Genomic DNA, 23,771 nt, shown 5'->3' on the forward strand with positions numbered 1-23,771 from the left:
TCAAAGCAAGGTGAGCTTCATCGGCCTTGGGGTCCAAGTTCTCCGTTTGGTAGGATGCCTTATCGATCTCGACTGGCACAACGACCTCTGAACCAAAGGCGAGAGAGAAAGGAGTTTTCCTTATGGATGTTCGGAAGGATGTTCGAACGGCCTATAATGCTTCTAGAAGCTTCTCCGGCCATGCACCTTTGGCGTTGTCTAATTGTCGTTTCATGATTTTCTTGATTATTTTGTTTATGGCTTTGACTTGACCGTTTGATTGAGGATGGGTTGGTGAGGCAAAGAAGAGATTGATTTTTAGGCGATTGTAGAACTGTCGAAAGAGGTTTGAATCAAATTGCTTGCCGTTGTTAGTGATGATTGCGTATGGGATGCCGAATCGGCAGCATATGTGAGTCTAGATAAAATCTTCTATTCTTGTTGCAATGATGATCGGTAGTGCTTCGGCTTCTACCAACTTGGTGAAGTAGTCCACGGCTACAACGACGTATTTGACCTGCCTCTTTCCTTACAGCATTGGGCCAATGAGATCAAGTCCCCACTGGGACCATGGGCTTATGATCGGTGTTAACGGTTTGGTAGGTACGTAGGGTATGTTGGCATTTGTATCATTTCTTTACTAGAGTAATTGCATCGCGATGCATGGTTGGCCAGAAATAGCACTGTCGAAATGCCCTGTGAGCCAGCGAATGGGAACTAGAGTGATCACCGCAGACGCCCTCGTGGATCTCTCGAAGGATGTAGTCCCCTTGTTCGGGAGTGATACACTTAAGATAGGGGGTAGTGTAATCGCGTTTGTAGAGGACGTCATTGATGGCTGTATACCTTACCGATTGGTATAGTATCTTCCATGCCTGGGCCTTATTGTCTGGTACGATTCTATTTGTCAAGTAAGAGAAGATGGGGGACATCCATGTAGCATACCATACGGCACACACCGCGGAGTCTACCGCGCTTGGTTGAGTTAGGATTTCCACAGGAACTTGCCTACCAATTTTATTGTCTATGACCGAAGCTAATGTTGTCAAAGCATCGACGTGACTATTCTCGGCTCTTGGTATTTGCCGAATCTCATAGGTAGAGAATTTTTGAAGTTGTTGATGTGCTGCCGATCGGTAGGCTAACATTGACGCATCTCTGGCGGCAAAATCGGTTCTCACTTGGTTCACAATGAGTTGGGAGACACCGTGTATGCTGATTTGTCTAGCGCCCATATCCTTGGCTAGCCAAAGGCCGGTTAAGAGGGTCTCATATTTGGCTTCGTTATTGGAAGTTCTGAAGTTGAAATAGAGGGCATTCAATCTTGACCCCATCGGGCATGGTTAAGACAACCGGCACTGACCCTTGTTGATTGGTCGACCCGTCAACATGAAAGACCTAGATTGGGATTGCAGGATTGAAGCATCTATAGTTTGGTATGGTTTGTCCTGTCGATGCCGTTATGGCATCTGAGCGTGTTGGTGCTGCCAAAGGTTTTAACTCGGATATGAAATCTGCAACGGCTCGGCCTTTCTCTGTCGGCCTAAGTTTGAACTGGACGTCAAACTCCCCCAACTCAATTGCCCATTTGGCCAATCGGCCAGATGTTTCAGGCTTCTGAAAGACCTGTCGTAGCGGTTGATTGGTCAAGACGATGATGGTATAGGCTTGAAAATAGGGACGGAGCTTACACGCTGAAATGATAAGAGCTAGGGCCAGCTGTTCGAGGGGAGGGTACCTAAGCTCAACGTTCTGGAATGCTCGGCTGACATAAAAGATCAGTAGTTCCGCCTTTTCTAGCTTTCGTATCAACACTAAGCTTACGTAGTGTGTGATAAAGAAAGAGGATCTCCCTGGGAAGGGGTTTCGATAGCAATGGTGCTTTGCTCTTGTAGTCCTTTAGTTCTTGGAATGCCACGTTACATTCGGCCGTCCAAGTTATGTGTTGCTTGCTTCCCTTTAAAGCTTTGAAGAAGAGTGCACACTTATCGGTAGCTTTTGAAATGAATCGTGTTAAGGCTGCAACACACCCAGTGAGGCTCTGAATGTCCTTCTATGTTTTCGGCCTTTCCATATCTATCAGAGCTTTGATTTTTTCAGGGTTTGCTTCAATTTCCCTTTGGCTGATCATGCAGCCGAGAAATTTTCCAGAAGATACACTGAAGGCTCATTTCGTTGGGTTTAATCTCATTCGGTAGTCCTTCAGAATGCCGAACATTAGAGATAAGTTGTGGAGGTGCTGATCGGCAGTCTAGCTTTTTACCAACATGTCATGAACATAGACTTCCATATTGCTGCCGATATGCTTGGCGAAGATTCGATTAACCAGTCGTTAGTATGTTGCCCCTGCATTCTTCAGGCCGAACGGCATAACGTTGTAACAGTATAGGCCTTTTTCCATTATGAATGCCGTATGTTCATTGTCAGCTGGGTGCATGAAAATTTGGTTGTAGAGGCATCTATAAAGCTAAGTAGCTTGTGACCGGTAGTGGCGTCAACAAGCTGATCTATTCGTGGCAATGGGAAACTGTCCTTCGGGCAAGCCTTGTTGAGATCTATGTAGTCTTGGCACATTCACCATCCACCTTTTGCCTTCCAAACCATTACAGAGTTTGCTAGCCATACCAGATAGGTAGCCTCTCGGATAAAGCTGATGGCTCGAAGCTTGTCGACTTCAATCTTCATGGCTTCATACCGTTTGGAGTTATACAATCGTCGCTTCTAGCGCACATGCTCATAAGCGCGGGAGATACTAAATTTGTGATGGATGACTTCATGAGAAATACCGAGCATGTCATCGTATGACCAAGCAAATACTTCAGAATGGTGGCGCAACAATTGGATAAACTCAGATCGGAGGTTTGCTGTTAGCGTAGTATCGATCTTCACACATCGTTTGGGATGGTTCTCGTGTAAGACCACTGTCTCCAGATCCTCAACCCGTTGAGCATTTGGCATCGGTGTCTTGTCCCTTGGATCGTTTAGCGGTTCGGTGCCGTTCGACATTCTTACTATAGAGAGTGCTTCCTTGGGGGGTTTGGGAGCTGCTGACTTGAGTGTCGTTGCATAGCTGGTCCGTGCACTGAGCTGATCTCTCCTAATTACCCCCGTGCCGTAACAAGTCAAAAATTTCATAAGCAACATATGGGGGGAGAGATGCCCCTTGATTCCAGTGAGTGTCGTTCGGCTGATAATGACGTTGTATGCTATTGGGCAATCGACAATGAGAAATTGATCATACACCATGATTTTTCTTGGGGCTACGCCAAAAGCGATAGGTAAGCTGATGCTGCCGACTGGATGGACTAGATCTCTCAAAGAACTAAGGAGGGGGTGAGTTGTCGATTGACATGCCTATCATTTATCCCCAACTCTCCAATACATCGGCGAAAATGACGTTGACCGAACTGCCTATGTCAACTAGGATTCACCCCACGTCGAAATCGGATGATCATGGGATCGTCATGTGGGTAGAGGATCCCTTCTTCTTCTTCTTCGTAGAAGGTGATGGGCTCCCATTGAATCTTCTGCACCTTCTGGTGTCAGTTGCTTTCGATGCTGAAGACCTGGGGGTATTGCGTCCCACATACATACTGTTTTCTAGGGCGATTGGATAGGCCAGCTAGAGAACTCGTGGTTGAACCGTGCAACATATTCTCGTAGAGGCTCGTCATCCCATTGTCGAATGGTATACAACCGTGTATAAACGGTCCTTCTAGATCATGAGATGGTTAAGGAAAATCTGTTTCAATTCATCACAGGAATCCACCGTACCTGGCTCCAATCGATAAAACCAATTGAGGGCTGCTCCGGTGAGTGCAGACGGGAACATAAGACATTGCCCTTCGTCGATGAGTCCCTTGCATCCTAGGGTTGATTGACACGTGTGGAGATGGGTCAGGGGGTCCTCTACCCTTGTGTAGAACGGTATGCGCATGGTTTGCACATCTTTGTCATGTTTGGAGTTTTTAATGCGTTCGGTGAACGATCCCGGCTGAAGCTTACCCCACCCCTATTCTTAGGAACGGGTTTTGTCATCCTCCATTTTCTGAACCTTTTATAAGAGAAGGCAGATGGCGAGATCTCAACTAGGGATTTCTTCTATTCCGTAGTCTTTCGAACGGCATGGCGACTTCCTCGAGTGGATTTCTGAGTATTATGTAGGCTTTGCTGAACGGTAGGTGGTCCTATGAGTTCCAGATGGGATGTACTCGGGATCCGAGTGCCCAGTGGATTCCAGACCTTGCACTCGCCGAATGGTTGATTTGTTGCCCAAAACCCTCATTCGAGAATCGTTGAGGCGTGCCTCAATCCAGATCAGTGACCAGTCTCTCTTCTCTTGTCGATTCGTCAGACGGTGGCGACAATCTGAGTAAACCTTCAGCGGAAGATGGGGCATATTCCTGGGAGCTGGAATGACTAAGCGCTTAGAAGGTGCGGGTGCTGCTTTCGCCTCACTTTTTCCCTTCTTCTATCGATTAGGGGTTTGCAAGCTCTGGGAAGGTTGATTAGTTTGAATATTCTCAATCTGCTGCTGATTGAGCTGTTGCTGTGTTTCGTCCACTTTGGACGAGAGAATGTTGTTGTGTTCTTGCAGTTTTGCCATGTCTTGCCGAAGTGCCGTGACCTAGGCTAAGAGTTTGGCTTCGGTAGTGGTTTGGTGTGTCGACGAATTACCAACCGGAGTGCATAGGGGCAGCGCTAGGCTTGCTTCGCTTTGTTTGGTAGTAACGATGGTATTGATGCAGTCCCCATATGAGAGAGGTAGTGGATTGTCCCACAGACGGCGCCAAACTGTTGATACTCAAAAATGGTTCAGCACTTTTGGGCCCAACTTAGTGATGTCTTGACCTTCGGTACCTTCTGGGCCTCGATAGAACGATCGATCTGCAAGATAGAAAACGCTCGGTAAGCCCTTAGGCACCGGTGTGGTACAACCGAAGGCTCTCCAATACTTAAATGAGAATAAGTACGAAGTGTATAGTAATATGAACAGAGTAATGACTAAATTGCCGAAAGTTTCAGTTACCTCCTTTTTAGGACTTGTGCCCACTTTTATAAGTCTTGGGAGGTGTGCATGTTGAGTGAAACTTCGATGTGGGACTATAGATATTGCATGTGGTGGCTCCACGTGTCCCAGCAAGAAATGACTGGCAAGGGGTCTTGTATTGTGTTAAGTAGTAATGGGTGCCGAACACTCCTTACCGATGGCGTCTTACTTTCCACGTGTAATCTTCTCATTGGTCGATTATATAAGGTATAAACAAGACTATTAGTTTAACAATATCCCTCAAGCGCTAAGTAGTTTGTAAGTTAATATAGAACTAACCAAATATTTTGACCCACACCACAATCTATCTCATGATTGCGAACAATTTACTTTTTAAATCATCATTGAAAGATCATTCTAATAAAAATTCACTCAGATCGAAAAGCATTTAATCATCTAGAAATAAATAAATGAATACAAAATTATCACGACAATAATCAAGTGGCTAAATGTTCTTTGATTTAGATGAAATTTTGCACGAATGATTTTTTAACGATGAAACTTATTATCTGGTTAACGCTTAAACGCTACTGATTAATCTCAATATGCATATGACGTCGCTCATTGTAACTCGTCCTTGCTGACTTGTACGACGTCTCCTAATGCTCGTCTAGTAACAAAGAAGAAAATGAAATTCTATGCATGCTTCATTGTACATGTCATGACTATTTTCTTTGAAAAAAATAATTTAGTTTCTAAAATATATATATATATATATACATTCACTTTCTTAATATTATCATATCATGTGTGTGTCGCTGCTGAATCAAGGCAGCAGGTTTTACCAAACTGTGAAAACTTTATAATAAAATATTAATAATAGAAGCAAGGCACAGTCCAAGATTAAAGTGTATGGCCACATACTCTATCTATCTAACTCTCTCTCTCTCTCTCTCTCTCTCCCCTCCATATCTCTTCCATCCCTCACCCTTCACCCCTAATCTTCAACCAGCCACCACTGCCATGCCGCGTGGCACATCAAATATCCAAACTAAAACAAATGACCACCAAGCCTTCTTCTTCTCTCCATCTCTCAGGTTATCACAATTCTATTCGCATAATGCCATCACCCCATCATCAAGAACTTCATCTTTTCTAAATAAAAAAACAAAAGTTTTTTTTATTTTTTGCAAGTGGAAAAAACAAAGGTGTAAAATGACAATTATACCCATTGCCCACTGGTTTAAGCCCATCCTACAGCCTTAGAATTAGCTCCAAGGTTGTCCGAAACCAGGGGTACTCAGAGAAACCCACAAACCAGAAGACGCGTCAGCAAGCGGCCTTGGCATATCACCAAGACAGCACAACCTCCTGTCAGCAGCAACCTCTCATTTATGTGTTCCAAATTTTTCAATTTTCTTTGCAACCCAAAAACAAACAAAAAAAGAAAAAGATTCAAAACCCATAAAACTTTTGTGTCTTCTTCACAAAACCAAGCCATAACAGAAGAGGAGAGAGAGAGAGAGAGAGTATAGTGCTCCAAAATGGCAATTTGCGCAGTTTACACGACAACCCAACTGAACCCAACATGTTCATTTTCCACACCAGCATCAAAAACCCAAACCCAGCTGGGATTTGGATTTGGATTCTGCCAGAAGCAGCAGGTGGTGTTTTACAAGAGAAGTCAGAGTAGTAGCAGGAGATCAAGTGTGAGTTTGATAACATGCTCCGCGGGTGGCCAGGAGACGGTGGTGATTGGTCTAGCAGCAGACTCAGGGTGTGGGAAGAGCACATTCATGAGGAGGCTGACGAGCGTGTTCGGAGGAGCCGCGGAGCCACCCAAGGGAGGCAACCCGGACTCGAACACGCTCATCAGCGACACTACGACAGTCATATGCTTGGATGATTACCACTCTCTGGATAGAACAGGGAGGAAGGAGAAAGGGGTGACTGCTCTTGACCCAAGAGCCAACGACTTTGATCTCATGTATGAGCAGGTCAAGGCAATCAAGGAAGGGAAAGCTGTTGATAAGCCCATTTACAACCATGTCTCTGGTCTCTTGGACCCTCCTGAGCTCATCAAGCCCCCCAAGATTCTTGTCATTGAAGGCTTGCACCCAATGTAAGTATATTTATTTACTGAAAAATCTTGGCTCCTTAAAATTGAGAAGGAGCTCGGAACAAATAATTATGGACACTTGTCTAATTTCTCCAACATTATTTTTTTTTTTTCTCAATGTCACTTTGTTATAAATTTTCACTTTTACTGATAATATATATATTTTTGGGTACAAATTATAATGCAATCCACTTTTTTCCTACTTATTCATGAAATCCTGAAATGTTGTTCTATATTTTTGCTTTTTTTTTTTAATAAAAAAAAAAGACATTTAGAGAACGATGATTTCAGACAAATTTTTTTTTTATGTTGCGGAATAAAAATTCTTCATATATATATATATATATATATATATATATAAATGTTATCGTTACCTATTTACACACGTGTGTATGGTACTATTTTAATTTGCTCCAAGAATGGGCCCTGAACAAATACTGAGAATTTGGCCGTACCGTGAATTTGAACCACACCTTTTGATGATGATAATCTTATTCAACAGTGTAAATTAATACTTTTATATATATATATATAAATGAGAATGCTTTTGAAGAATTCTATTTTTATTTATTTATAAAAACTCTCTTCTCTTGTAATGGGAATATCAATGTTTTGCTATTTACGGTCAATAATGCAATGACAAGTGAAAAAGTTATTCCTCGTGTCATTATGCTATTATCAAAAATAGCAAGTCTCTCAAATTAAAAGAATTTATTAACTAACCTCAATAAAAAACAAAACAAAGCAGAAAGAAGATTGATAGAGTCATGAAGGCTGGTAAAGGTGGATGGTTTTCAAGGGTTCTTTGTTGGTGGAGCTTGGTTTTCTATTTAAATATTAAAAAAGCTGATGCTGATCAAATTGTGTCAAACATGAGGCAATAAGTCTGGGTTCAAAACCAAGGCGAAAGCCACTAATAAAAAAATAAATAAAAGCATTTGAAGAAAAACAAAAACAATGGTTTTTTTTACAAGTGGAGGGTTATTAGTTTACAAGTGGGCTTCATTTATATATATATTTTACTATTGCCTTTGATTGTTCAATGATTCATTAATGCCACCAAAGCAAACACCTACATAGTACATACTAATTAATTCCAAGCTACTGGGCATCACTTTCAAATCTTTAAAAATACAAATTTGCGGTAAGGGGTTTGTAGCTCAAGTCTAGAACAGTTATACTTACATCCGAGTTCGTGCGTTCGAACATGTTTACTTTTGGTGTCTGAAATTAATTGGCTATCCAGGTATGATCAGCGAGTTAGGGACCTGTTGGACTTCAGCATCTACTTGGACATCAGCAATGAGGTCAAGTTTGCATGGAAAATTCAGGTGATTAGCCTTAATCTTAACCTTAACCCTATTTAATTATAAATTTAATTTCGTGTGTTCAATTGGAGTGATGCAATTAAATTAACCATTGGATTTGAACAGAGGGACATGGCGGAGCGTGGTCATAGTCTTGAGAGCATCAAAGCCAGTATTGAAGCCCGGAAGCCTGATTTCGATGCTTATATTGGTACACCAACGTAGTTAAACTTTGATTTTATTTAATTAAATAAGTGAGAAAAATTAATTAATCCTAATTTATTTAATTAATTAAATTTGTTATTTTTTGGTTGAATTGCAGATCCACAAAAGCAGTATGCTGATGCAGTGATTGAAGTGTTGCCAACCCAATTGATTCCAGGGGATAATGAGGGGAAGGTATTGAGAGTGAGGTTGATCATGAAAGAAGGTGTCAAATTTTTCAACCCAGTCTACTTGTTTGATGAGGGCTCCACCATCTCCTGGATACCATGTGGAAGGAAGCTCACCTGCTCTTACCCTGGAATCAAGTTCACCTATGGCCCTGACACTTACTTTGGCCACGAGGTACTAATTTTATTTCCAGTTTGTTTACTTATCAGGAATGGGTATTGGAATTGTTGCTTTCCTGTGTTTACTAACACACGGAATTTAAATTATTCCAATTCTCGACTTCCCATGTGTTTATTAACATATAAGGAATCAAAAAATTTGTGAGTTCTATGATAAAATTCAATACCCTCAAAATCCGGAATCGGATCAACTAGGAGGGAGTAGTTGATCTGACTTCAATTCCTTAATTCCCGAGTTCATAACTTCCCTTATTCTTAGTAAGTAAATTACTAGTCTAAACTGCTAATTATTATTGGTAACAATTTTTCTTCAATATTTAGTGTCTCAGTATCAATATTTGTATCCTACTTTTTAATGTTTTGCTTGTTATGGTCATATTATTAGGTGTCTGTGTTGGAGATGGATGGGCAATTTGACAGATTAGATGAGCTGATCTATGTAGAAAGCCATCTGAGCAACATCTCCACCAAGTTCTATGGAGAAGTCACCCAACAAATGTTGAAGCTTTCGGACTTCCCCGGCAGCAGCAACGGCACTGGTCTCTTCCAAACCATAGTTGGATTAAAGATCCGAGACCTCTTTGAGCAGCTCATTGCAAGCAAGGCCAAAACTCCAGTAGAGGCAACTAAAGCTTAAATTAAAACTATGCCTTATCTTTCTATCTACTGTCTACGTACTTTAAGGCAACGCAGGCCACTCTAGAAAAGCTTATCTTCTTTCAGTTTTCCATTTTTCCACTCTCTCTCTCTCTCTCTCTCTCTCTCTCTCTCTCTCTCTAGTGTTTCTGTTAGTGTTAGGCTATTCCTAGCAAGAACAATGACACTTTGTAATATCTTCATGTTGTAATTCTAGGGAACATTTGTATTATAGAGAAACAAATTTTTTAAAAAAAGAGAAGAATACAAAATTCAGTTGTGAGGTTCACATCCATTGATCACTTCCCAATGCTGCATGGCATTCCATTTCATCCCTGATATAAGCAACCACATTTATGATGGTCCCCTTTGTCCTTTACTGTATTTGCTTCTTTTTCTGTTTTCTGTTCTAGTTCATTTATAGGGACTGACCTTAGCATGACACTTCGCTTCTATCTTCGACTATTGAGGCTTCTACCTCATCAAATTAACATCTCATGCTAATTCAGAATCAAAGATTAGAGACCCTTGTAAAAAGAAAGCACTTTCACGTACCAATTGCAACTACCTCATGGTCTATAGCACTCCCATATCATGGGGGTGTATATCCATTTCTTTCTATCTCTCGCCTCATATGAGGATAGAGATAGATAGAAAAGGGATAGACACCCCGGGAAATGTAAGTTTTTCTTCTTGATCTAGTAATATTTCTCTTCTCAATGTTGGGAAGGGGTCTCAAGCTGAAATCTCCTTCCATGTTAATGAAAAAAATTAAAAGTCTAGCTTAATATAAATTGTTTAATCGGGCCTGAATCTTGGCAGTCAAGTTATATAGGGAGAAATGGAAACATAAAATTGCCCCAAAATGTTCTCCACTTCGTCATCTGTTTGAAACCTGCTAAACTCGTTTATGTTAATTTCTTCAATTCCTCAAGACATCAAATTCAAGGTTGTTAGGTGCAAGATAAATTTTGTTCTTTATAGTTCAGAATAAAATGAACGTTTAGATTTAAATTCTATGTTTTTCGTAGTGTGTTTTTAATAAGAATATACGTACTAAGGCAGAATTTCTTGTGTACATGTATACGGATACGGTTAACAAAATACAGTGATTTCGAAGCAGTAGCTAATTGTGAGAGCAACTAAGCAGCTGATAATCTCATCCAACTACAGCAAGCAAGCTTTGCCTAACTGCTGGAATTGAACAAAGCAAAGAGCCAAATATACCATTCAGGGCATAAGCAATGGCACAAAATGGGAGAGCCTCGGGTTCCTTGGCTGACAATGCTGCTGTTCCCAATCCATGAGCACTAAAGCAACAAAACAAAAACAAAACACACAGTTCATTGAATCATAGTTTTCAAAACTGATTGTGATGAGTAATGCTCTGAATCTTGTCAATAGCACCTATGTTTGAGTATAAATAACAATAAATCATAGGATTAAAAAGGTTTTCTGGCACAAAGGTAAAATCTTCATTATTTAATATATCTAAGAAAGAACTTTTAACCACAAAATTTTCCTGCAATAATTCAGATGCTTTAACGAATTCCTTTTAATTGTTTAAAGTTTGGTCCACTATACTTTCGCATTTATAATTGACCGTTTCATGTAGAGGGTTCAGCACAGATGCATACCTAGATGCAGTAGCTATTCCTCGAGCTATAGGATCACGGAATTTTAGTTTATCAAGTGTTGCTTGCACAAAATTAGCTCCAACCAGACCAGTTACTACAACCACAGCGGCTGTGAGGGATGGATTGGTACCTACAAAAAGTAAAAAATAAATATTATAGAGATGTACATGCATAAGTGTATTTCAAGGATACAAGATAAATATGTACTGCGTGCAATAATTTGTTCCTAAGTATTACTTAGTTGTAGGGTGTTGAAAGAAAGAAAAAAGAGGGGAATAGGTTGAGGAAGAATAGTCTCCAATTCATTATTCTAATATTTTTTAAACTCATGCCAAACTTAGCACATGTTTATCAGGTGAGAAATTTGCTTGTCTACAACTCCAAAGTATGAACTAGTACCTTCAAACAAAGACACAATGCTGAGTGCTAATGCCACAGTTATACATCGTGGTAGAATTGAGACAGTCAAACCCGGTTCCAACCCAACAAGACGTCCAACAAGAGCAGTTGAATACAACGAGAATATGGTTGACAGGATGACGGATGTGAAAATCTCAGCTGCGTGCCTCTTGACGAGCTGAAAATTTGTAGTTCAGCAATAATCTTCATCAAATGGTTGTAATATGTATTAAAAAAATGTGACAGCTAAGTTGGTTTTAACATCAAATAGAATTTGGGGGAAAATTATGACACCAATTGGGTGAATGCACAGAGTTGAATCAGGTTCAAACTGTAATGAAGTATGTAGGCATAAAAGGCAAACCAAAATTCTTTGATTTGAACAACCATATCTCTTTAAAAAAAAATTAAATCAATAAAGCTGTTCTAAGGCCTTTTGCAATCAGTTCTCAACTTTTTGCTATGTTCCCTATGAGCTATTTCAGAATACCAATTAAAGAAAGAAGATTATCATGAAATATTGTAATTAAATATGAAGAAAGAACTATCCTAGTTAAAGCATTGAAGAGTGATAATCTCCCAGTTATATTTACTCCACAGGTTGGAACGCAATGTTCTTTAGAAGAAATATATTTCCAATGGATAGTCCATAAAATTCAGTCCACCTACTCAATTATGCTTTTCAACTCACCATAGAATAAAAAATAAAAAACTAAAGATGACACAAAATGGGAAAACCTGGGCTCTTCAAATGTTATTTACCTTCCTCTGTTTGAACATTGAGAAGGCAAATGAGAGTATAACAGACCCCAAGAATCCCATCAGAACATCACCAGCTCCAGGATTAGATGAAACCTTTGTAAGGTAAGATCCTGTGCATATCATCAAGAATGACGATCTACATACTAAAAGCACTACTGGTCCATTTGGATGGAAAGATTAAAAATGAGGGATTTGTATTGGAGTTTTTATTGGAAATTGCTTAGTTGGACTAACGACATATTCATTCCTTTGCAAGAAAATCCACATATAAAACTGAGAAATCCGAAATATTATGTTCCTATTTAAGGGGGGAGAGAGTTGCAAACAGAATTTCAGTTAAAGCAATGCAGAGAGGCTCTTTCTTATCAATGACTTGCCAATTTTAAAGTGAAGAACCTAAGAAACTAAGACAAAACCAGAAGAGTATCCTGGACCATCATATATTCTCACACTTGCAATGCTAACCTTTTTCTCCTTGTAAGGGCCTTGAAAAAATTAATTCTGATGCTATTGATGTATTATGCATCCTAATAGATTAGTTCTGTGGTCATACGACATCTAAAGTTTTTCTATAAGTTGTTGAAGCCTCAAAACTTTGTGACGTGAAATTCCTTAGTATATTATAATCCAAGTATATATTCTTCCACCCTGCCATTTGTTTCTAAATCTTGTAGCCATTTGCTTTCTAATGGTGAAGAATTTAGAGTCCCAAGTAATACCTTTCAGGATGGTCGGTACACAGTTTCTATCTGTTATAAAGGCAATACGAAACTAGCAATAGGTTCTCCTTGGATCAATGAAATTACAGACTAGTTGTAAGAAAATCAGATAGCCTGATGCAGGGCACCTCTATGGAGCATTGGGATGAAAAGAAATATTGACTGACATCAATGGCACTTAAGGGCTGGCTTCAGTAACATTAAGAGTGGCAATAAATCCACATGCATGTTAGGGATTAAATGCGCGTCTTTTCTGTTTTCTAGGTTTATCTGATTTTCAGTCTTTTAAAAGTTTCTGCAGGTTTATTTTGTAGAACTTTTATTAATCATCTTTTAATTTTTCTGAGTTTATCTTGTAAGCCTATAAATAATACTTCTTGCTGGAAGTAGAGGATAATTTATCTGGTTCAGAGGTGGTTGGCTTTCATTTTTCTAGTTGTCCGCAATTGTAGGGTGGTACTAGAAATAGGTAGGTAGGCGACAGAGATGTCAAAAGAAAAATCTTGAGAAGCAAGACTAGAGGAAAATTTTGAGATCGAATGATGAAAAACTAACAGTATATCTAACATGAGGTGACAATGAAGAGTGATATGAGAATTTAAACATCTATTTTTCTTTTATTTTTAAGAAAGACGGATGAAGAGAGAGAATGAGAAAATCTGCTGGGAGGTGGTTACCAAAAACAAAAAATTGTTTTGACCTGAATTTTATAAGAATTTTTCGTCCAAAAAAAAGAATTTTATAAGAATTATCTTCATTTTATAATTTTTGTTTCAAGAATCATAGAGATAAATTGGATTTTTGGGCCAAATATCCTCGTTACAAACTAGCTTAGCATTGTTATGTTCTACCATAAATTTTGAAAACCTAATAAACATGCAGACTTCTACTAACGTACCAGGGTGGCAGAAACTCCTGACTTTCATATTACTTAGGAAAACACTCAAAATTTATAATCCTGATTCCTGACATTTGAATTATCTAAGTTTCTGTCCTACAAGTTTGTTTAGTACCTGTCCTTGTTTTTTGTACGTGAGTCAAATGTTTATATCAAAACTATCTTTGTTTTAAGAATATAATTATATTCATGAACATGATACAGAGCATAAAATGATTCCCTCATGACCCATTTTCAGTAATTCTTTAACTTGATCTAATAACAGGATGTACATCAAGTCCCCTTGATGGTATGTCAGGTCATTTTGTAGTTATATAAGATTTATGGAGGAAAAAAGAAAAAGAAAGAAAACAGAAATTAATAGACTGGTGAAAGAGACCACATCCAAAAAGAAAATGAATGAAGAAAATAGATAAGATGGAAAAGCTAACTTTGAATCTATGAAGTATTTGTCATTGGGTGATTGTTGCAAGTTGTTAAAAGTCTGCCCTTTGTTTTAATCTTATTGCTCAGCAATCAAAAGGGGCATAGTGTACTAGCCAGAACCAAGAATGTGGTTTCAGAAGTGTACCAAGAACAGAGTCAAGCCCAGACTTAGAGAAGTATCCAAAAGCCAATGCTGCCAATTCTGCAGATAGTGCACAGCATATAATTGGGTGGAAAACCTTCTTCACATCTGATGGCAATCTGAAAATTAGAAGTCAACAAATGAGTGAGACCTTCAAAAGGGAAAAAATATAGCTGGAGAATTTGAGTAACTTGTATTAAAATGAAAACCTTTATTTGGCCTACATATTTGTTTAGTTTTCATAATAATATTCTTGTGAAGGCAGAACTAAATTGAGGAAAATAAGTTTTACCCAGAACCAACTATATAGCCCAACACAGTTGACGCAAGTAGGAATGGAAGGCATGTTCGAGCACTTGTCCCCAGGGCTGTTGGATATAATAATGCAGAAACAAATGATATCAGGAGGATCCCACTCCAAGACCACACTTCAACCGCAGAAAATGGAGAGGGTTTTCCCATAGGCTCAGCATCTGTCATTTCTGTCTTTACCATTCTTCTAACAGCTATTGCTGTATATCCTGCAACAGCAAGTGAAGCCAGCCAGCCTCCAACTGCAGAAAACCATTAAGCAGTACTATGTAATTGTACTAAAAAAGTTAAGATTTGAAAAAAAGAAGAAAAAACCATGCACACAATGCACTTATATGTATAAGAAAACAGACTCAAGAAGGAAGAAGGAAGATGAGAGATAGAAATATAGATCAATTGAACTGACCAAGATGATTTTGGTCTTTGTATTACAGCCGTATATATCATGTACAGGAGGTAGACTTTCTCAAGTCTATTTACAGAAAATAAGCAATACAAGGTAAGTAGCATTAATCTTATATATGTCAGAATAAATTACAAATCAATCTTTAGCTAATATACCGCTGATCTTGTGATATCGAGTCTGTCAATACTGATTCGGGGGAATTGACTGATTTCATGGGATTAGCTGTGGTGGTATTCTCTTTCCCCTCTCTCAATCATAATGGAGCAACGCGGAGATTAAGCTTGGATTTAAGAAGAGAAAACCGATCACGACTGAGACCTTTAGTAAATATGTCAGCAAGCTGATGTGAGGAGGGAACATAGGAGGTACGAAGAGCTCTCCGAGCAACTAATTCAAGCACAAAGTGATAGTCAATCTCGATATGTCGAGTGTGAGCATGGAAAATGTTTGTGCAAAAATCCTCGTGCGAGAATATTCGCTTTGTGATTCTTCAACCTTTGATCTTCTTTCTCTCTCTTCCTCGATTCCTGTAAAAAGACCGGAGTAAATAGACCACACCTGGAGGGTGTTGGCCAAACGCCCTCCGATGCCTAAGTTAGTTCGATTGAATGTAGGTGAAACAATAGCTAAAAAAGGGTATGGAGATTTCTCTAGGGTGAGAACTGGGTGGCCGGAGCCGTGTGTGGTGGCCGGAGCCGTGTATGTAATATATGGAGAGAGGAGAGATGTGTGGTCGGCGGCGGCGGTGGTGTCACTTGTGGCTAGGGAGAGAGAGATGGAGAGTGAGATGGAGAGTTTTCTCGGGTTTTCTAAGTAGGTTTAGATGTACCTTGAATGATGAATGAAGCCATCTATTTATAGGAGCCTCGGAGGCTAAGGTTTCGTAGAGTATTATCTTATTAGGATAATATCTAAATTATGATGATTGAGATCCAAATCTCCTAATTTGATGATGATTATATCTCCTTATTAGGATAATATCTAAATTAATAGTATTATCTTATTAAATAAAGATATTATCCCTATTAATTAATTGACCAAATAAATTGGTTTAACTAATTAATTTAAGGGATATTCTTCTTTGCCACGTGGAGTGCCATAATTGAAGACGAAAATATTTGCTCCCACATAAAATAGGATTGGCAGCCATGTAGAGTGCGGAAAGGTTGTCAACATAGATGCATGGGGCAGAGCGAAGGGGAATGCCAAGTTCATGAAACAAGTAACCAAACCATCGAATTTTGGCGGCAGTATGGGCAAGAACTCTATATTCAGCTTCAATACTAGAGAGAGAGACAGTAGATTGTTTCTTGGCAGTCCATGTAAGGAGGTTAGGACCGAAGAAAATACAAGCACCAGTGCTGGATCGTTGATCATCAACGGAACCAACCCAATCAGCATCAGAGAAACTCCATAAGGAAAAATCATTGGATTGATGAAAGATAAGACCTTGCTCAAGTGTACCTTTAATGTACTGAAAAATGCACTTGACAACCTGAAGGGGGAAGTGCGAGGGTTGTGCATAAACTAGCACACTTGGTTGACAACAAAGGAAATATCAGGCCTGGACAAGGTAAGATACTGGAGGCCACCCACCATACTTCGATAGGTGGATGGATCAGGCAAGGGATCACCATCTAGACAAGAGAGCCGAGTGTCAGAGCGCAATGGTGTGGGACATGGTTTGCACTCAGTTAAATTAAATCGTTTCAATAAATCAACTGCATAGCGTGTCTGAGAAAGAAAGAAATGGTCAGAGAACTAATTAATTTTCATTCCAAGGAAAAAATTGAGCTCACCCATCCGTCAGCTGTCGAAGGTCGAACATAACTGATCAATGAAATTGTGGACACTTTGTGGTTGAGAGCCAATGACAATTATATCATCCACATATACTAGAACATACACCGTGCAGGAAGAGGAGCGACAAATGAAGAGCGACGCATCAGAGTGACTGTGAACAAATTGCTGAGCAAGAAGAAAGGTACTGAGACATTGGAACCAAGCTCGTGGTGCCTGCTTAAGGCCATAAAGATCCTTGTGGAGCAGACAAACATACTGAGCTCGTGAGTGATCATGAAAACTAAGGGGTTGTTTCATGTATACTTCTTCTTGCAAGTACCCATTCAGAAAAGCATTGCGAACATCCAATTGCTGAATTGACCAATTATAAGAAATAGCCAGAGATAAAATAGTGCGAATGGTAGCCGGTTTGACCATTGGACTAAATGTTTCTTCATAATCAACTTTCTGATTGAATCCCTTAGCAACAAGGCGAGCCTTGTATCGATCAACTGAGCCATCTGCATTCTATTTAACTTTGAAGACCCATTTGCACCCCACAATATTCATGTGTGAAGTTGCAGGGACTAAAGACCAGGTATGGTGCTGCATGAGTGCAAAATAGTCATCCTGCATTGCATCTCGCCAATGGCTGCGTTTGGAGGCATGGGTGAAGCTTGTGGGTTCAATGGTCATGGGATCAGAAACCTTAGTAGAAAGAGCATGGAGTAAGGGATGAGTGTCATGTCCCGGATCGGCTCCGCCGTAGCACGATATTGTCCGCTTTGGGCCCCCTCTCTGCCCTCACGGTTTTGTTTCAAGGAACTCACGAACAACTTCTCAGTGGGTCACCCATCCTGGGATTGCTCTAGCCCTAACTCACTTAACTTCGGAGTTCCCATGAATCCGAAGCCAGTGAGCTCCCAAAAGGCCTCGTGCTAGATGGAGGCGTGTATGTACATATAATGCACATCACCCCTTCTTCGTTGGTCGATGTGGGATGTTACAATGAGGGCTGATCTTAGAGTAGAGGGGTTTTGTTTATAGACCGAACGAGATGATGGAGTGGAGACTTTTGAAGTTTTTGGGAGGATTTAGGGTATCAAGAGAATTGGGAAAAATGAAGGGGTCAATAGGTGAAGAAGAGGGAGGCGAGGTAGGGAATGAGGTGGTGTCGTCGAAATATGAGGATTGGTTTCCGTCGAAATATGAGGTTGGGGTGGCGGAAGGTGGTGGCGATGGGGTTGTGATGTCGAGTGCCCTGGAAGGATCGGCTTGATGCGTGGCCTGTGATGATGATGATGCGGAAGGATATTGAGGCACAGGAAGTGGGGTTTCTAATGGAGAAGGAAAGGTTGGGCCTATGGTGATAGTATAGAGTGATGGGCCTATGGTGGAGTTAAGTTGGGTAGAATCTGGAATGAGAGTGGGTGAGGGATAAGGGCTGGTCATGATATCAGGGAAACCAACAGGTATGGGTTGGTCGGCAGGAGAGAGATTGAAGCCCAGTTGAGTGCAAAGGAGAGGTAATTTGGGGCTGCTTATAAGGAAACCTTGTCTCATCAAAAGTCACGTTCCGAGATATATAAATGCGACCAGAAAAAGGATCAAGACAACAATAACCCTTATAATGATCATCATAACCAAGAAACACACATGGAATAGACTTAAAGGATAAGTTAGGCTTGTTGTATGGCACCATGTGAGGAAAGCAGGCACATCTAAAGCTTTTGAGAAATTTATAATCCAGCAGACGGTGAAGGAGCTTCTCATAAGGAGACATGTTATGAAGCTAAGGTGTTGGCAAGCGATTGATCAGAAAAATTGCAGTGGAGAAGGCTTCAACCCAAAAGCTAAGAGGCACCGAGATTGGGCTAGCAGGCAGAGCCCTATTGCAACAATATGTCGATGCTTCCTTTTCACCACTCCATTTTGTTGGGGAGTGTATGGACAGGAAATTTGATGCAATATGCCTTGATCACTTAAAAATGCAAGGAATAATTTGCTAGTAAATTCACCACCACCATCAATGTGCAACTGCTTGATTATGGAACTAAAATGATTTTCAACTATCTTTTTTAATGTAATAAATGTAGGAACAACATTTGATTTCTTAGCCAAGGGAAATAACCAAGTGAACCGAGTGTTATCATCAACAATGGACAAATAATAACGATATCCAAAATTTGAGGAAACCGGTGCAGGGCCCCATAAGTCAAAATGTAAAAGTCCTAATGGAAATTGAGCATGAAGCTTTCTGTATTCAAAGGGCAGTCGACAAGATTTTCCCAATGGGCAAATATGGCAATTTTTATTCGATATAATTGTACCATCAATGGGTAAATGGTACTTATTCAACAAGGTAGTAAAGACTGAATGAGATGGGTGTCCAAGTCGTGCATGCCACACGTCCTGTGTCGTGTGCTCTCCATAGAATGCAAACTAATGAGCAATGTGTGGGGCTGCCTGAATGTGATAAAGGCCATCGGAACTACTGCCAATAAGGAGTACTGTCCCCGTCTTGATGTCCTTTACATGAAAACCATTAGCATCCAACTCAAAGAAGGAGAGGCTGTATTGGCTGTCATGTGATGAGTAGCGACAAAGTCAAGACACCAATTAAGATTTGCCACATCAATAGTAGAAGGAGATTGGTTTGCTGTATTTTCTGCCGTGTATGCAAGAGGCCTACGGTTTGGATAGAAACGGGCTATGTGGCCGGGCCTATCACATCTAAAGCATATTACCTCTGGTCGTTGGGGATTTGGAGAATTGCTAGGTGGCGTTGGAAGAAGCGGTGGGCGTCCATCAGTCAGAGTTGCGTGAGAGGATGCTATTAGTGCAGATTGATCACCATGTTTGTAAGGCCAATCGCCTTGGTTCGAAACCCACTGATCTGTTCGCCCTTGTCCTCGCCCACTATGCCCTTGATGCCAATTTCTGCCACACCCACGACCTCTTCCAGAGCTGTAATAGTGGTTGTGATTGTGACCAGTAGAATTTGAATTTGGATTGCACTCGTTAGCCATAGCAGCACCCGAAGCCACAGTATGTGGCATGCGTTTCTATAAGTGTTCTTCTTGTAAAGCAAGGTCATAAAATTGGTTGAAACCAATATCTGGATGCAAGTGAAGTGTGGTGGCTAACTCCTTGTATGCAAGCCCAAGTCCATCCAGAACATAACTGACGAATTCATCATCATCCATTGTTGCACCAGCTTGTGTGAGGGAACCAAGGAGTGATTTGACATGGTTGAGATAATCAATCACTGTTGTGTTGTTATCCTTTCTGAGGGTGTGAATTTGATCTCGAAGAATCCACACACGGGTACTAACAAGAGGTGAGAGATGCTTGCCCAACAGGTTCCAAGCTTGATGAGCGGTGGTACACGGGATGAGAAGAGTCTTGATGGAAGGAGAGGAAGTCGCCTTAATCCAACTCAGGACCAGTTTATCCCTGGCTAATTCAGGATGCACAGAACCATCTTCTTGCACTTTGGGTGGATCTGTGGTTTTCTTGATGACCCCTGCAAGGCCATGCATCTCCAATACATCTTCAAATTGAGATTTCCAACTCAAGTAGTTGGTTCTGTCCATAGGAATTGGAAATAGAGATGAGATGTTGAATGAGGTGGGCAAGGAAAGGGATGAGAATGAAGGTGAGGCAAGTTTTGACATTTCAGAAATCAGCCTTGTCATATCAATATTACTTGATTCTATAAATTTGGGTGTGTTTGCCATTTGATTGGGTAGGATCGAAATTCTTGAGCTTTGGCTCCGAAGAGCTCTGGCTCCGAAGAGCTCTGATACCATATAAGAAAACAGACTCAAGAAGGAAGAAGGAAGAAGGAAGATGAGAGATAGAAGTATAGAGCAATTGAACTGACCAAGATGATTTTGGTCTCTGTATTACAGCCGTATATATCATGTACAGGAGGTAGACTTTCTCAAGTCTATTTACAGAAAATAAGCAATACAAGGTAAGTAGCATTAATCTTATATATGTCAGAATTATGCACATGTACACCAGAAGGGAGAGCGAGAGAGGTAACTGCTCCTACTACATAATTATTTGCTCAGAGAAAGTTATGGTTGCCATCCGAAGACACCACTCTCTAATTCTTAAAGTATTCAAGAAAGACAGTTTCTAGATTGTGAAAAATGAATAACGACTTTAAGATTTTCCCCAAAACAACAAAGATAACAGTTTAAGCGTTTTTTTTTTTTTTGGCATGCTTCATTAGGATGGTATAGGCCAAAAAAGTTAGTCATTCCCAGTGATAACCAAAACAAACAATCACCATAGGGAAATTTAAATACTCTATAGCTTCACCAGAGAAAGTTATGTTAGAGTAGCAAAAACTTGCGTACCTATAATGAAGCAGATCTTGATGCCGGAAGCAGCGGGAATACTTTTTACAGAAAGTGGCAAAACAACCAAAGAAGGAACATAGAACAATGGCAGCCATCTCTGGATGAACAGTAGTGCCGGCTCAAAGAAGTTCATCAAGCTTGTTGCCACAGCAGGAACAGTGGAATCAAGAATAATTAGAATGGAGAATATACAAAACATCCCAAAAAGCGCACTGGGGAACTTAATGGAAGCCGCCACAAATGCTTGCTTCAAAAATTTGTCCATTGCAAGAATAATACCAACTGAAACAATCAGATGCAAAATCCCAAGCACCTGCAGTGCATCAAACTAAAGCTAAGAACTTTTGACAAAAAAATCATTGAAATAACACAAAATACATAAACCCAAGAAATTTAAATGTCCAAACATTCATTTACTCACACTTTGAGACACAGAGGAACCGCCAGCACTCTCTGCACCAGTTGATTTCACTAAAAAATGTCTACTAGAGGAGCTTTCCTCAGAGCCCATTTGCAAGAACCTGGAATTCAGCACCCCAGGAACTGTTTTTTGGACATTAACCCGCTTATGTTGTAACCTGACGCCATTGAAAGCAACAGGTGCAGTTTTGGGATGGCTTCCCTGAATGTTTGAAAGTGAAGGCAGGCAACTTGGAAAATAGAATAATGAATTGTGGTGGTTCAGAAGAGAGGTATTGTTGGGTGTGGCTGAGAAGGTAGACATCGAAAGAGAGTAAGGGAGTGAGTGAGAGAAAGGTGAAAGCTGCTGCTGCTAGTGTGTTGATGCAACAGGAAAACCATTGAAATTGTGCGGACTGGAGCCCAGCTAACGTTTTTAACGCGAGGATGATGAGGTTTTTCACCCCACCCAATCATATTTTGCCCCGATACCACAAGAAGCAACTTTTCCCGGGACGTTCAAAAGCAACTTTTCCCGTGTGTTTTAAAATTTTCTTTACCTAAAATGATATCTGAGTAAAAAAAAGTGTTTCTATTTCTTTTCGGTTGGAAAAAGTGTTTATATTTGAACCCCACATTTGTGTAATCTAAAGGACAAGAGGTGTTTCTATTTGAACCCCATATTTGTGTAATTTGGTTACTCCTGACAATTTGAAGTCTTAAGTACATTTTTCTTGGAGAGCCAATAAAGACATTTGGAGGAAAAAACAACTTGGAAAAGATGTTATGCTTTATTTGATAAACCATCAAATTTTGTTTCACCACAAAGAGCCAAATACAAGAAATAAAGCACAAAAGGGGTCCTTACAAAGCAAATAATCACAAATTAAGCAAATTGATTACAAAAAACTTAAACTTGGCTCACTAAAAATTGACCAAAATTCTAAAAATGTTTTACCCCCGGTACCGCAATAACAATAGTACGGGACACTTCTTTGCTATTATTGAAACTTGAAACAGAGGAGAGAGCGATATACAAAATTGGAGTGTTAAAAGGGTGCTCACCTAAAAAAGTGTGATTACGTATTCTAGCACTTTGGTATTGTTTTAAAGTTATTTGGACCCTAGAATGTGCTCAAATAAATTGTGTACATTGTTGTTATCGAGAATTCTATAATAAGGGCCTCATTTGAGGACTAGAAGCATAGCCGCATATTTTGAAGATTTTGGTTGATAAGTTTTTGTTAGAAGGGCAAAAATGAAAAACAGAAGACGACAGCAAGAAGAAAACATAAGTATTTCCTTCCTAGCACAACAGCAATGGCCTCTTCCTATAGCACTTTCGACCAGTACAACAAGGATTTTGTGATTTAGTGTCAGCAGTTCAATAATTTAGATTCCTATATAATTTTCCATTTGTGCCCTTGTAGGTAATACTTTTAGAAGGGAATTTCATGTAATCTTAGTGTCCTCTCTAGCCTATACATATGTAAAATCATGCATTATGTAAGCACGTCTGAGAATACAAACTCAGTGCCTTTCAAGCTTAATAAAAATTCCCTCTTTGTTCAATACTCTCCAACTTTCATGTTCATACTTATTTTCTAGTTTGAAGTTCTAAGTCCAGTAAGCATAAGCATTTATCAGGTAGAAGTTCCATTTCCTTTTTCTATATAAGTCCCTAACAAGGCTTCATCTCCAGAATAGTGAAACAGTAGCTTAGCATATTGAACCTAGATAATCTTGATCATGTTATTGCGGATTGCACATGGATGGTGGATATGAAACCGTTGAAACAACAAGAGCAAAATATGAAATACAGAAATCCAAACGACACAAGGATTTATACTGGTTCGGCCCGTGTGTAGCCTACATCCAGTTCGAAGACAGCAAGAAATTCCACTAGTATTCCA

The 23,771-nt window shown here is 39.9% G+C and overlaps 3 protein-coding genes across 3 annotated transcripts; 1 reads left to right on the forward strand and 2 right to left on the reverse strand.

The window, feature by feature from the left end:
* Nucleotides 1-608: 608 nt before the first annotated feature.
* Nucleotides 609-1,313, reverse strand: LOC148294270 (uncharacterized). Its single transcript, XM_088253349.1, has one exon. The coding sequence runs from the start codon at nt 1,311-1,313 to the stop codon at nt 609-611; it is 705 nt and encodes a 234-aa protein (XP_088109475.1).
* A 4,853-nt stretch (nt 1,314-6,166) lies between these two features.
* Nucleotides 6,167-9,898, forward strand: PRK (phosphoribulokinase). Its single transcript, XM_021974590.2, has 5 exons — nt 6,167-7,091; nt 8,335-8,419; nt 8,522-8,606; nt 8,718-8,962; nt 9,353-9,898. Exons 1-5 carry the CDS (start codon nt 6,514-6,516, stop codon nt 9,602-9,604), a joined length of 1,245 nt encoding a protein of 414 aa, XP_021830282.1. The 5' UTR covers nt 6,167-6,513; the 3' UTR covers nt 9,605-9,898.
* A 663-nt stretch (nt 9,899-10,561) lies between these two features.
* LOC110770455 (plastidal glycolate/glycerate translocator 1, chloroplastic) lies at nt 10,562-22,291 on the reverse strand. Its single transcript, XM_021974593.2, has 8 exons — nt 21,881-22,291; nt 21,457-21,772; nt 14,879-15,140; nt 14,590-14,705; nt 12,402-12,511; nt 11,640-11,817; nt 11,241-11,370; nt 10,562-10,913 (listed from the first exon to the last, which is right to left on the reverse strand). The coding sequence occupies exons 1-8, from the start codon at nt 22,181-22,183 to the stop codon at nt 10,763-10,765; spliced, it is 1,566 nt and encodes a 521-aa protein (XP_021830285.1). The 5' UTR covers nt 22,184-22,291; the 3' UTR covers nt 10,562-10,762.
* Between the last annotated feature and the right edge of the window lie 1,480 nt (nt 22,292-23,771).

Source organism: Prunus avium, chromosome 5, assembly GCF_965620075.1.
Source record: "Prunus avium chromosome 5, drPruAviu1.hap1.1, whole genome shotgun sequence".
Lineage (NCBI taxonomy): Eukaryota > Viridiplantae > Streptophyta > Magnoliopsida > Rosales > Rosaceae > Prunus > Prunus avium.

What these genes read in the sequence shown, in the direction of transcription:
- LOC148294270 (XM_088253349.1), bottom strand. Translation starts at nt 1,313, where the DNA reads ATGGGGTCAAGATTGAATGCCCTCTATTTCAACTTCAGAACTTCCAAT.
- LOC110770455 (XM_021974593.2), bottom strand. Translation starts at nt 22,183, where the DNA reads ATGTCTACCTTCTCAGCCACACCCAACAATACCTCTCTTCTGAACCAC. An exon ending in GTTCCTCTGTGTCTCAAAGT is followed by an intron (nt 21,773 to 21,880) that starts GTGAGTAAATGA and finishes GATGCACTGCAG; the next exon opens with GTGCTTGGGATTTTGCATCT. An exon ending in CAATGTTCAAACAGAGGAAG is followed by an intron (nt 11,818 to 12,401) that starts GTAAATAACATT and finishes ACAAATTTTCAG; the next exon opens with CTCGTCAAGAGGCACGCAGC.
- PRK (XM_021974590.2), top strand. Translation starts at nt 6,514, where the DNA reads ATGGCAATTTGCGCAGTTTACACGACAACCCAACTGAACCCAACATGT. An exon ending in AGTTTGCATGGAAAATTCAG is followed by an intron (nt 8,420 to 8,521) that starts GTGATTAGCCTT and finishes GGATTTGAACAG; the next exon opens with AGGGACATGGCGGAGCGTGG. An exon ending in TGATTTCGATGCTTATATTG is followed by an intron (nt 8,607 to 8,717) that starts GTACACCAACGT and finishes GTTGAATTGCAG; the next exon opens with ATCCACAAAAGCAGTATGCT.